The following is a 14,641-nucleotide window of genomic DNA, read 5'->3' as shown; positions in this document are numbered from 1 at the left end:
CACATATCACTATCTGTTTCATGTAGATATATCTTTATTCAATTATGATTTAATATTAAGTTCCCACTCTCATGATCCATGAGAATAATTAGAAGGATGAGTTTCTATTTCTTTGACAGAAAGAAATTCAAAGCTCACTTAAGGATAACAGTAATTAACGCATCTTGCTCTGAAAATATTTCTTTTATGAAGTTTTTTTAATTATTTAATACTCTTAGATAATTTGGCGTGCTTTCTCTATCCCACTGAAGACATTAAGTCTGAGAACTAAGTAACAGGTAATCAGTTGAAACTGTCCCAATATGACTCAGAGGAAAAGGCTTCCTGAGGCTTTAGAACCTGACATCTGAACTGTGAGAATGCTGATGATAAGTGACATCAGTAGCTCTACCTTTTTACAGTTAAAAGGGTCTCACTGTAGGTTTGCCAAGTGGCAATCTTACAGGTTATGATTATGCTCAAGTTTAATTAAGTAAGAGAATGCAGTGCAAAGATGCAGAGCAGGGTAAGAAGTAGAGAATCAGCAGGCAAGAAGACTGTATATAGCATTATAGTATGCAGTAAGCTGTGACAATATGAAAAAGTTGTTAGTTTTTTTTTTTTTTTTCTTTAGTAATGAAGATTGAATCCAGGGCAGTGAACATGCTAAGTAAGGGCTGTATGAGTAAGTCAGCTTTCCCCAGATTATTTGGAAAGTAACTACTGGGTATTGAAAGGTCACATATGTCATAGCTTATATGAAAATCATATCACACCTCTCTCTAATGCATCATGGGAACACAATCATATATAACAACATTAGTGAGCAATCAGTGCATGGCTTGTCTGTTGTCCACCACTGCTCTGCACACTAGGTAGACCCCTCTTCTCACCTTTACACCAGCTAGCATCCCGGTTGTGGACACACTAAAGTCAAGGTAAGCCAGTGTATCTGGGTTGGAAGGTTTGTAGATCTGGGCAGGCCGCTTCTTTGGCAAATCATCTGCAGAAGAAAATAAAGCTATCAGTCTACTTGTGTATAGTAAAGATCGTAACAAACAAACGCATGTAGAAAGCTAGTCCAAGTGCTGACCTGTGTCCAGTATGAGAGGCCATGTCCTGACATCTACAGCTGCTGCCGCCTCCCTGGACCGTAGCAGTTTACAAATCAGTTGTGTTGTCATGAGACAAGCAGAGCGACTCACCTGAGGACCAGACACAAAAAGGGAAGGAATGAATGTACACCAGGAATGGACACATCTGGCAAGTGCTCATCACTTACGTGCCTAGGATTCCTCAAGTATACAACTTCAAATCCCAAGAGTCAGCTGAAGAAGTGTAACTGATCTGGCTGCAAATGTCACCCACAGTCTGCCAGTGTTGATCCAGCTAATCTGGCTAGCTTGGTGGGTATCTTCTTTCTCCCTCATTGCTCCATGAGCCTCTTGGTTGAAGAGGATGACCTTTTCCAGTAGTAGAAGGCCATTCTCTAGTCTAAGGTCTCTCTCCTGCCAGAACTTCCAAACTAATTCTCAAGAGCTAGCTGGGGTATGGCAAAGCCAGGAGCACTGGTCATGTACATAGCCAGACAAAGCTCGGAGGCTAGTTTCCTGAACTCCCGAAGCTAAGTAGTAACCTTGCATTACTCTCACACCCAAGAAAACATCAGAGGCTTCTCTCTCAGCATGTGTTGTGTTATTTCCACAAAAGTTACATATGCAAATACACTGCAGATATTTTCTAGCAGGAGTGTCTTTCTTGGTAGTGTTCCCACAAAGCTACCAAGAACATTCACCAGGAGGCCAGGACTGTTCTTTGCTTCTTATGACTCTGCTTCCCATAAGAGAAACACATACTAGTCTTCTTAACTTCCTTATACATAAAAACAAAGCATACATAAACACTCTAAAAACAAAGAAGTCAACCTTCTAGATTCAGAAGAAGGGAACTTGAAGAAAACACATTGTTTTTTTCATTCAGATTGCTTCTTTGTGTTTGGTGATGAAGCCTTCTCTATGGAGCCAATATGAGGCACCTTCAGTGTCAATGCATTGCAATAGCTGTTCCCAGCTGGCCAAAGCTTCCATGTTATTCATCTTGGATCTTACTCCCAAAGCTAGATGATAAATTCCCAGGAGACAAACTATTTCCAATTCTATTACTTTCATTGCAGTTCCACATATACAGCTAGCAGCTGACCCAGGAGACGACAGGTCTGTGACTGATACACAGCATGCCCCTGAACACAGGCAGGTGAAAGGCCCATAGCATCCTACCCAGACCTTGGTTACCTCTACGATCATCTTGACTGTAGGCAATGTTGTTGCAATGTTCTGTGGATGTGGAGGTCGCACAGTGATTGGCACGCAGCCTGCATACAGGCAACCATAAAATGCAGCAATCAGGTCTATTCCTACACAAGAGGAAAGCAAAAACACTTACATGAAGCCAGTCACATTGCTTAATGACCATCACTGCTTTTTCTCAGTGTACGTTCTAGTTTGGGAAAAGTCAGACAGTTAAGGAAACAGATCTTTAAAGAACTCCTTTTCTGTGCCTTCTGGTAAGTCTCAGTAATTACTTTCTTATGGCTTGTTCTTAAAGACACAACATGCTAAGACTGATGTTTCATTTATATGTCATTTCTCTGGGTAACTATTCAATGGTATGATTATGTCTAGGAGTTGAAAACTTTAACTACTACCAATAATATGAACTACCTTAGTAACTTAATCAAATGTAGATATAAAAGTTTGGTAGGTATTGCTTTAAGCCTCTAAAGCAGTGTTAACACATAGCTTAGGCCCCATGAATGAGAAAACCTAGAGGCAAATGAGCCTGGTGAGAATCTAAACAGATACAGAGAACATACTAGGCTACTACCCAGAAACTCTGCAAGTACAGTTGGGGGCAACAAAGTGCCTCCTCCCATTGCTGTCATTGCTACCTCTCAGGGGTCAGGTCTGATCCTACTGCTTTACCTGGAGGGTAGACTAATGCCACATGGTCTCCATCCTGCAGGTGGCCCCTTTCCATCAACATCACTGCTATTTTCTCTGCACGCTTGTGAAGCTGAACACATGTCAAGGAGTTTGCAATTGTTCCCTGAGCATCATAAGAGGAGGTGGTTAGGGAGATCTTCACCATAGCATATCATGCATCATATAATTCATTTACACAAAATTCTTAAGTCAATGGGTTTAGATGTAGTCATAGTTTTGAACCATAATTAGAATGGTCATATTTAGAATGTTTTCATCATTTTCTCCTACTATATCAAAAGAAAATTGACTCTCCCTCCTTAAAAGCCACCCATCAGTAGCTCTCTAGGCAGTTCAAGTACATTTTCATGTAGATTTTTTTAAATACATAAAAACAAAAAGAAAACATCTTTAGGCTAAAAATACCTTGAAAGAGGCTTACCAGTGCTGTAGAATATTATTTTAAGGTGTGTTACATTTGTTTATGCTGCAAAACATTTATTTAATGATGTAAACACATTTTGCTTTTGTTTATGCTGCATTTGATTAACTCTGTAAAGCTGTGATTCTTTGCCTGTCTAAAACATGTGATGGTCTAATAAAGAGCTAAATGGCCAGTAGCAAGGCAGGAGAAAGGATAGATAGGGCTTTTCCTGGGCTGGCAGGAAAAGAGAATAGATAGGAGGAGTAAGGAGAAAAGGAAGGAGGAGAAGCAAGATAGAACAATGAGAGGAGGAAGTCAGGGGCCAGCCACTTAGCCACCCAGCCAGCCACATAGAGTGAAAGTAAGATACATATAAGTAAGAAAAGAAAGAAGCCCAGAGGCAAAAGGTAGAGGGATAATTTAAGTTAAGAAAAGCTGGCTAGCCTGGCATTGGTGGCGCACACCTTTAATCCCAGCACTCAGGAGGCAGAGGCAGGCAGATCTCTGTGAGTTCCAGGCCAGCCTGGTCTCCAGAGCAAGTGCCAGGATAGGCTCCAAAGCTACAAGCTCCTGTCTTGAAAAACAAAACAAAAAAAACAAAACAAAGAAACAAAAAAAAAAAAGAAAAGAAAAGAAAAGAAAAGAAGGCTGGCTAGAAACAAGCCAAGCTAAGGCTGGGAATTTATAAGAAAAAGTAAGCCTCAGCACTTGTGATTTACTTGGGAGCTGGGCCAAAAGAAAAAAGAGCAAAGAGCCAAAGCGTAAAATACAAACAACAACACACCAGGAAAGATTAGTGTAGGATAGGAACTGAGAACTACCAAAAGGTTTGCCATTCATTATTTATATTGTGAAGAAAAGAATGAATAAACTGTATTACAGCTGGGCATGCAAGTATATGCCTACAGTCTTAGAACTTGGGAAGCAAAGGCAAAACGATCAAGAGTTAGGGGCTAGCCTAGGCTATTTAGCAACTTTGTTTTGTTTTTATTTAAAAAATTATTTTTCATCTTACATACCAACCCCAATTCCCCCTCCCTCCTATTCTCCTGCCCCTACCCCTACCTCCCCTCCTTCCTAGCAATAATGGAGAGGGTGTCTGACCAGGCTTTCCCCTTTAATCAGATTTGAGACTACCCTAATTGTCATCATAGAACCTACATCCAGTAACTGATAGAAGCAGATGCAGTGACCCACAAGTCAAGCACTGGGCTCTGAGCTTTTGGAGTTTTAGTTGAAGAGAGGAAGGAGGTATCATATGAACAAGGGCTGGGGGGCAAGACTGTGATGGGGAAGACCACAGAGATAGCTGACCAGAGCTAGTGGGAACTCATGGACTATGGACTGACAGCCGGGGAGCCTGCATTGGACCAAACTAGACCCTCTGAATGTGGGTGACAGTTACATGACTTGATCTGTTTGGTGTGTGTGTGTGTGTGTGTGTGTGTGTGGTGGCTGGCAGTGGTACCAGGGCCTATTCCAGAGTCATGAACTAGTCTTTTGGAGCCTATTGCCTATAGTGGGATTCCTTGCTCAGCCATGATACAGGGGGTGGAGGGGCTTGGTCCTGCCTCAACTTGGTATGTCAGACTGTGTTGACTCCTCAAGGACAGCTATTTACAAACTTTGAGAACATCCTGTACTGTTCAAAATAACCTGTCTCAAAACAAATATGTGTGTGTGGAAGAGGACGGGCAGGTGAACCTCCACAAATTACATTCAACTAACTTAATTTCTTGATACAATGTATTAGCATCAGTCACAGGTGTAAAGATCACTGTCTACAGCTACTTTAAAATAGGCCTTTTAAAAGAAATACACAATTCTGACTGGCAGTTTATGGGATGAGGAAGACTAGAAAAGCCAAAAGTGAAAAGTGATCATGAACAATCTTGGGCTAAGTGTATCATATTAAAGCAAGTAGTTTGAAAGAAGGATGTTGGAGTTTGTGGGACTCATAAGAAAACACAGTGAGCTTCAAGACTAGGTACTGAAGCTCCCAAAAGAAAAATATGTGTGAAAGTGAGATCCTAAAAGAATAGAGAGGAGGAGCTACCATGTGGGAAATGGCTGTATAGACCAAAATGCCCAGAGCCTCTGGACTGTTAGGGAGCAATGTCTGGAAAAACACACTGAATTCCTGTCCCAAATGTCCCATGTCATAAACACACATATGGATGGGAGTGCAGGAAAGTATTTTATGATGCATTAAGATACATACAACAGTACCTCATATTTAGCAAAAACATTCACAGTAAATCCTATTTGGCCAAGTTGTCTCTCATGTCTCATGACCAACACAAGGCAAGACAAGGCAGTGTGTAACACCCAGGTCAGAGCTGAAATCAGCCTTCAGACATCCACTGATGCTGTGATCAGTGTTTTAGATATAAGAGCTGCTTGGCTTGCAAGTCTCCAAATTGATCCTTCTCCTCCCACACACTTTTCTTTGCATCACAAGAATATTAAAATAAGAAAACAGAAACTGGTATGTAAAGTAGACTAGTGAGAAAGAAAGCAGAATGCAGCAAAGATGCTGAGTAGGAGTAGGTATAGACGTATGAAATGGCATGAGTCTAAGAAATACAGACAAAAATTTATAATTTGGTACCTTCAAGATTAAGCATTCCCAAGCATTTACTCATGGGCATGTCTGTCAGCATGAATCAAAACACACATCTAACTGGACTTAAGATCCACTGAGTTCTTCAAAGTGGTTATAGGGAAATAAATGAACATCATGGCTCCTCATCAAACCCATTCTTGACACTGGAGTATAGCAGTCTCCTTATAAGGAAAAGCAGCATATCCATGGTCATACACAGGGGATGAGCCTCATGGCATACCAGCATTATGTCTCAGAAGAGAGCTGGCAGAATTAGTGTACACATATGTCCCTACTGGGAACATCTACCTGTTATGGGTGAGTCCCTCACCATCCTACTGTTAGGGTATGCCTAGCTCTGCCTAAGATAACTAACTATAATTTCTCTAATCAATTTTCTTCCACTATCAGAAGAGCTAAAGTGGATCCCTGCTATAGTGGTCTGAGTTTTCTTCAAAGCACCATGGGTTAAAATTTAATTCCAATTGTGAAATATTAGAATGCTGGAAACTTATTAAGTCCAAAGTGTTTAGAGGTAAAGTTTGGGGGGGGCAGAAAGCAGGATTATTACATGATGTCATTAGAATGGAACCTCCATGGTTGAATCATGGTGGATTTCTGAAAAGAGGAAGAGACCAGCACAGTCTCTCTCTCTCTCTCTCTCTCTCTCTCTCTCTCTCTCTCTCTCTCTCTCTCTCTCTCTCTCTCTCTCTCTCTCTCTCCCCTATCTTTTGTTTTGCAAGACAGGGTTTCTCTGTAGTTTTGGAGACTGTCCTAGAACTCACTCAGAAGAATAGACTGGCTTCGAACTAACAGAGATGTCCCTGCCTCTGCTTCCTAAATGCTGGGATTAATGGTGTACATCACCACTGCCCGGGCTCACAGTTCTCTTCTCCTGTCCATGACACTGTATTGTCTCAGGATTCTGTCAGCAAGATAGCTGTCATAAGATATGACCTCTCAACTTTGCATTCCAAGAACTGTAAGCCAGTATAAACCTTTAAAAATGAAATGATCCGCCTCAGAGATTTTGTTATAGCAACAAAATGTGGACTAATACAACCACCAATCAATAACTTATTGTTGGAAGACAAAGCCCACGATTTGCCCCTTCCCTTTCTTTGATTCTGAGATTTGAGAAGATATATGACTCACAATCAGCAGTCAATAACTTCTTAGAAAATACACTCTAATTCTAGTTCCCGAAAATATCTACCTACAGGCTTTTAACAAAATGTGAAATTTAATTCACATGTTATATTTTATCTTTGATAAAGTTCTTCAACAATTTCCAAAATACTCTACCATTTTGAGGGTTAATAAAAAAATTAACCCATCACACCCTATGATAATGGCTCAGGAGAGAAACAAACTTTACAGGAATTAGTATCTGGAGCCAGCATGTATAGAGACTTTAAATTCATCACTATTACCCTCAAGTTCCTTCAGAAGTTGGTATGTTGGAAAGAGGTAGATTATCATATGGTAGGTCTGACATGATTTTTTTTGCTCTAGACCTGGGGATATGTGATGAGGTGTCCACTAAATGGGTAACTCTCTTTCTTGTAATAAACAGTCTTCACTTGAACATTGGAATCCCTCACTGGGCCACTAGAGATGTGATGTGTGTTGAGATCCTTCTTTCCCATATCTGAAGAGTAACTCACAGTAATCTGACAGCTTGAATGTCAATAATGATTAGACATTATTCTATTCCTTGCTTTTCCTCCTTCCCAGCTTGCACGGTTGAATGTGACTGACTCTACCATATAATGAGTACAAAATGTGACACAAGTACATTGTCACTTGCTCTTTAATAGTCTTGTGTGTTCCTGTTCATTTATGTGAGGGTGCATGTTTATGCACATTCACATGGAGGTAAAAGGGCAACCTCAGGTGTAGTTCATCCTCAGGTGCTGTCCACTCCTACCGTTTTTGAGAAGAGGTCTCTCAGTGTCCTTGAACCCAGGGATCCACCTGTCTCTACTTTCCTAGGGCTGGGATTATAAGCACTTTATCTTTTTTCCCCTTGTATATCACAGGAATTGAACTCATGTCCTCATACTTTACAAGGTAAGCACTTTATTGACTGAACTATTTATCCAGCCCCTATTGTTAGGCGATTAGAAAAAAAACTTTTAATACAACAGAAATACTACCTGTTTTCAGTGACATGTTTTGTTTTTCCAAGCATTACTTGTTAAGAACACAAGTTCTAAGTGAGTGTTTCCATGATGCTTTAGTCATTTAGCCTCAGGTAACAGCCATTATTTCCCAACATTCTCATCAACATTCATGGGAAAATTTATTTCTAGTCTCAAACCACTAAATAAAAAGCAGATTTCTAGGTAAAGTTATTTTGTCAAGTTAGAACTGTCTTCTAATATAATCATGCGAGAGAGTTTCCATTGGCAAGATGGTAATGCACAGACCTTCAGGGGTCAACCTCCATTCTAAACACAAAAAATTCATTGTCACTGACCATGAACTTGACACTGTTTTAAAGTTTTGTTATAATAACTAAAACAATCAAGGAATGAAGAAAAATCCAAATAAAACTCACGGTTTGAAATTATAAAAAAAATACTGCAAATAAACAAAACAAAAAACTAAATGAGTTGGCTAGAGTGCCTGGTAATGTCAAAAAAGGATATTCTGCTTGTTTTGAGAAGGAAAGTTTTCCATTGCTAGTGATCATTTTAATATGCACTATTCTAACCTTCAATCTTGGATACCTCACACCTAATCCGACAGTTATCATGGATGCAAGTACATAAATGGATACCAAAGGCATCGAGAAATGCCCTTCACACTCGGAAGTCACATTTCAATTGTTTTATAAGGCCCATAGTCCAAGAAAGTAAAAAGACAAATTAAACTCATAGTTACTAAAATACTTTGCAAAACAATGCAGCATGGGTTGTAGAAAGCATTGAAAATGCTGCTGGTGACACATGATACATAATGGTCCCCCAGACATGTCACAAGAAATTCATTATGAAAATGAATTCTCATGTATCTTTGTACTCTTTTTAATGCTGCATTTAGAAAACATGATTACACATATAACCTATGATGTTTTCCTGTTTGCCTAAACAAGACATAGATTTAAGTGGAAATTATACTGTAGTGACCATGAGCTATTGTTGCTGTGTTCCAGGTTGAGCACTTATATGTTGCTCCAGGTCTAGAGAGAGGCTATAGCTGCTTGACTCTGAACCTTTCTGAAGACACGGTGACCCTTCCAACATCTCATAATGAAACTGTATATAGGTCACGGGAGAGTTAGGTATGGGTCACATATAAAAGGAGAAGGTACCCTTGGACCATACTCTTTGTATGCTTAGCTCAAGTAAATTTATTCATGGCTTTAAACTTTACAACTGACCTTCTGTACCTGAAGATCATTGTTGAAATCACTTTAAAGTATGTGAGTTATTTTCTAGTAAAATTTTTACCATAGGTTCAATGTTTTGCTCTAGTAAATGACTATAATCACAGGGTTCAAGGGCCTGGACGATGTTCACAAGGTCACACAGATTCGATGTCAAGGCTGGCACTCTGACATCACTCCAAGGAGGTATCTGAGGTATCTTCTTCGTAGAACAACAGTTGTCACTACTCTGTCCATGAATATACTGCTATCAAGTTTGAATCTTCATGTATACAAGGATCTACTTACTTGTGAGCTTAGACTTATACTTCCACAAAGTTTGAATACATGTATTTATCCATCTTACAAAAATGCACACAAAGTATTGGGCAATGTTAACAAGGGGTTGGTTTTAAAAATGATTCAGGTCTCACTTGCTCTTTAACTGTTGACAGTTTGGACAGGATACAATCACCATGGCAGTGTTAGGGAAATTAAAGACAGGGTGAAAGTTCTACTCATTAAAAAATTTTAGCAGGGCAGTGGTGGTGCGCACCTTTAATCCCAGCATTCGGGAGGCAGAGGCAGGCAGATTTCTGTGAGTTTGAGACCAGCCTGATCTACAAGAGCTAGTTCCAGGACAGCCTTCAAAGCCACAGAGAAACCCTATCTGGAAAAACAAAAAAAAATAAAAATAAAAATAAAATAAAGATAATAATTTTTTTTAAAAGGTACCATGCCCAGGGAAAAGGAGGTCAGTTACAGTTAAGACCGTACATTTTAGACATCACTTAGGAGGCAATATTGGACAGGGAGAGCCATAGAAGCTATGGACAAAGGAAAGTGAAGAGGAACTTACAGGAAAAACAACACATAGAGAGAGCCACGAGAATCTAAGAAGAGGAAAGATTAAAGGGAAATCAAAGTATCATAGACGTGAAGGAAGATGAAAATGGACAGTTATGTAAAGTAAGGAGAGCCATGTTTATATCGATAGTGTCAGGGGCCATGGCAAAAATAACCTTGGACCTGTAAGAGACTTGGGCAGAAGCTGCCAGCATAACCCCTTATGTTAAAAGAATAGCTGCCTTTAATCCTTTCCTCCCTGATACATAACACCTGGGCTCATAAAGTAGCTTATAGAAGGAAAGATACAGTTCATGGTCAGGTTACCTAGCAACCCTTCCCCCCTTCTAACTCACTAACACCTGCACCCTGTGACCTTGGTAACCTCCTGCCCTCTCAAGGACTCACACACAGGGGCATCCTCCCATGGTTTGGGTATCATGCATACAGCTTCAAACAACCTCTCTCTGCCTGCCAAGCTCCCCACTTGGCACCCCTATATAAGGTCCCTCTGAACAATAAAAATTTGCAAGCTTAATCAGAAACCTGTCTTGCTGTTGTTCCTTGTTCTCCCTGACCCTATTGTTCTAGGTTCTTTGGTGACTGCAGCACATCGGGGTGTGAGCTCTCGTGGTACCCCGCAGGTCAGGGCACTATAGGTTAAAGGTAGATTCAGTAAAAGAGATTTAAAAAAAAAAAAAAAAGGAAGTCTGGGACCAGAGAGATGGCTTAAGAGGTAAAGGTACATGTTTATAACCCTAAAAATTTGAGTTCAATATCCAGAACCCATGTAATTGAAAAAGAGAGAACTGATTGCCACAAGTTGTCCTCCAACCTCCCCAGAAACATGCTGTTTTACAATGCACCCATTCAAGTACATAGAAAGACAAATAAAAATGTAATAAAACTGAAATAAAGAAAAAAGAGGGAGTCATTTTAGATGCATGGGTATGTGGTCACTGAATTCTTAAAGTTCAGGCTCTATGGACTGTGAACATAGGGTGCCTCTGCCATTAAACATTTAGAGAATAGGGGGGCAAAAGGGAAATGCTCTTCCCTGTCTACAAGGGCACTCCTTGGATAGGTCTTGAGCAGATATAGCATATGATGAACTACCATGGCTAATGCCACAAAGGGTAATTTCAAGCTAAGAAGGACCTTTATGACAGAGTAAGGTGAGGCATGTACAAGTACATATATTCAGAGGAACTCAGATCACACTCCAACACCTGATAAGTAGAAATCAAACTTTTGAAAACTCAAGACTTTGATAATAAGGAATATTAAACAGCTGCAGATATACTGACTTGCATGTAACTGTATCCACCAGGAAGTCCTACATCATGGCCTGTTTATCAAGCTGCAGTTCTATAGCATAAATATAAGCTAAAAACAAACAAAAAAACAAAACTATGTCTTTACATGTAACTTCCACTGTTAACATTTCCTCCTATATTTAAGGTCTCACTTCTAAGTGCTTTTAAGGAAGAACAGTTTGATTTCCTAATGTGAAATTTAAACAGAAACTATAGAAACAGTTTTCATTCCCTAGAACCTGCAACTAACACATATTTATATGTAAACAAATTGGTTTGTAATAAGAATAAGAATATAACTATCTCCTGCAACTGAATTAGTTCTCTTCTGTAGACATCATTAACCTCTCTGTTTTGGCTGGGAAATACTGAAGAGGAAGTGAGAGCACTGAGAAGTGTGCATTTTTTGCTTAGCTCTCTGCTTCTTGACTGCCGATGCAGTGTGATTTGCTGGTTCAAGCTCCAGACACTGTGACTTTCTTCATAATGTGAACTGTAACCTCTGAGCAGAAATAAATCCTTTCCCCCATATGTTGCTTATGTTAGAGTATTTTACCACAGAAACAGGAAAAAGAAGTCTCTGGGAATGTTATAAAAGGAGGTAACCTTTCAGGGAAAAGTTCAGACTACTAAAGTAAGTAATTAGGAAATATGAGAGCTCTGATGCTCTGGAGCCTACCCGACAATTGAGCAGTGTATATAGCAGGTGGTCTGGGGTGGTCTGCGCTCTCCACTGTAAGACCTCTGAGAGGAACAGGAACTGGAATGACACAAGGATGTTAGAATTATGCCACTGGAGTCTGGGATAGGAAATATGTATATTTAAGTAAAAATAAATTGTTTGAGTGCATGCTTTCCTACACAGAGGCAAAAGGCACATTTAAGAAAAAGTCAAACAAATATGTCATTAGAACCAGCAAATGCTCAGCTTTTCCCCTGTAGCCATTTATAATTCAATGCAACTGACTCAGACTGACAGCTCCAAGGACTGCTATAGTACCCTTGGTTAAGCAAGGTCTCTACAAGTCAGCCCAAGAGAGAAGAGAGCTATCCCCCTTATAGGTAAGATCAGCTAAGAGATGTGATGCTGATTTATGTGATATGCAGGGAAAGAATATAATCTAGCTTACTTTAAAAAAACTTCTATTAAATATGTGATTGTAGAGTACCAATTTCTCTGGTGTTATTAAATTGCATTGCATACATAGATTGCTAAATAGATATTATTGATTTAGTCTATAATAAAAAGGACAGCCCCAATTCACATGAAGATAAAGGAAATATCCATATAACACCATAAACCTTTTATTAATAGAAATGTATTACATGAGGGGAGTGTGATGGTCAAGTTCTTTTGATGAACAAATTGCTGTATGTTATTATACTGGCAGTATTTACACAATTTCGTCACATCCCTTAATATGCCACACTGAATGGGCCTATCTTTGGGCTGTGGGAAACAGGGAGTCCTAAGCATTTTCAGAAATGAAGTTGTTACGATAAATCTTTCTGCCAAAAGCCACTGAGCCCCACCACCACGTGTAAGCTTTATACCAGCTGCCTGCCCAAGTTAGGCCCAAATGAATATACAGAAACTTGTATTAGGTACAAAGCTGTTTGGCCAATGACTAGGACTTCTCACCTGTTAACTCAGTCTTAACTATCATAAACCTATATATTTTATAGGACTTATCTTATCGGACACCTTATTGGCGTCCCTCCTTGCTGAGATCACATCTTGCAACTGGAGCAGGAGGGGAAAAAATGGGGCCCTTCCTGTTTCTCCTTCGCTTAAATATGAGTCTCCTTGCTATGTCACTTCCTGCCTGGATCAGCACTTTTCTACTACATTTCCCAGAATCCTCTTTGACTCCTAGTCCCGTCTACTTGCTGTCTCATTGGCCAAACAGTATTTTATTTAACAATCAATAAGATAAACATACACAGTACATTCCCCATCATCTCCTCTTTTCTGTCTAAATAAAAAGAAGGGTAACTTATCTTTTATAATAACTGAAGAAAACTATAACCATAACTATCTGTCTTCAACTCCATCAAAGACCACAGAAGGATACTATATATAAACTCTAGAATTGACAGAGACATCTCGCTACCTGGACAGTCACCCAAAGTTCCTCTGTAACGTTGGGGCATCCATCTTCAGCCTATAGGCCACAGTGTGTCTAGCACACTTCTCCATTTCAACAGGAACCCTTTAGTACTGTCTTGTTTTGTAAGTTTAGCAGTCATTTTTTTGTGGGTCCTATATGTCCAGTTTATACAGCAACAAACAGTCCGGCAAGAGCAGTTTCTTGCCCAAATGACTAATCTTGCCATGTTGAAAGCAAAGTCCATAATGAGTTTCTTCGATGCCCATCCTCCTTTCTGATGTAATTGATGTGCCAGGAGCAGTTGTGTCTCACTGCCAAGAAAAACCCTAAACCATTTAAATGCCATATTTCTGTAGGCCTTTGAAAGGTTTGAAGAATATCTAACCATCTCAAATATATCTCTGTAAATCTAGAAAACCTAACTAACCTAATTGTAAGTTCTGACTATTATAGGTAAAAGATCTGTATAAACACAATACCTACACAAGAGGAGACATATACATATCACATAATTGACCTTAAAGTTGTATCAATAAAGTATTCATTCCCCTTTTCTTTCTTTAAAAAGAGATTGACCTGCCTGACAGCAATCCCTGGACACCCTGGAAAGAAAATGAGCCACACCTCCTCGACTGCACTGGATCCAACTTGCTCCATTTCAACTGACACTCCGGACAAAGCTTCGGATACTGACTTCAATCAAGTTGAGGATTTCAAGCGAGATCTTCTATCAAGCCAATCCCATCTAACATGGACTGGATACAATCCATTCAAGACTTTTACTACACTAATATATTCTTCCTACAGGACCCCACATGACTATCATCGTCCCATTTCACCAGGAAGTAACTCGGAGGATGCTACGGCCCCTTTCCCCATTGTTGTCACTTAGGATAGTGTATATACCTAGTTAGGGATAGCTTCCTATTGTTTATGGTTGGGATTGGAAGGAGGTGTTCAGGCTTGGCCACCTCTTTCAGATGACTTTAGGGTTTAGTTAAAATAG

The 14,641-nt window shown here is 39.7% G+C and overlaps 1 protein-coding gene across 4 annotated transcripts in view; it reads right to left on the bottom strand.

Moving 5' to 3' along the window:
• The window catches only part of LOC100754252 (disco-interacting protein 2 homolog C), a 391,750-nt gene that overhangs the window by 49,918 nt on the left and 327,191 nt on the right, over positions 1-14,641 (bottom strand). For all 4 annotated transcript variants that reach the window (XM_027405065.2, XM_027405067.2, XM_027405066.2 and 1 more), the window contains 5 exons: positions 12,204-12,284; positions 2,961-3,084; positions 2,271-2,392; positions 1,073-1,184; positions 873-982 (listed from right to left, as the gene is read on the bottom strand). In XM_027405065.2, the coding sequence (XP_027260866.1) occupies positions 873-982; positions 1,073-1,184; positions 2,271-2,392; positions 2,961-3,084; positions 12,204-12,284 (549 nt within the window). The remainder of the gene's footprint in view (positions 1-872; positions 983-1,072; positions 1,185-2,270; positions 2,393-2,960; positions 3,085-12,203; positions 12,285-14,641) is intronic.

Source organism: Cricetulus griseus, chromosome 3 (genome assembly GCF_003668045.3).
Source record: "Cricetulus griseus strain 17A/GY chromosome 3, alternate assembly CriGri-PICRH-1.0, whole genome shotgun sequence".
Classification (NCBI taxonomy): domain Eukaryota; kingdom Metazoa; phylum Chordata; class Mammalia; order Rodentia; family Cricetidae; genus Cricetulus; species Cricetulus griseus.
The sequence above is the reverse complement of the archived record's forward strand: the minus strand, read 5'-3'. Positions and strand labels throughout refer to the sequence as shown.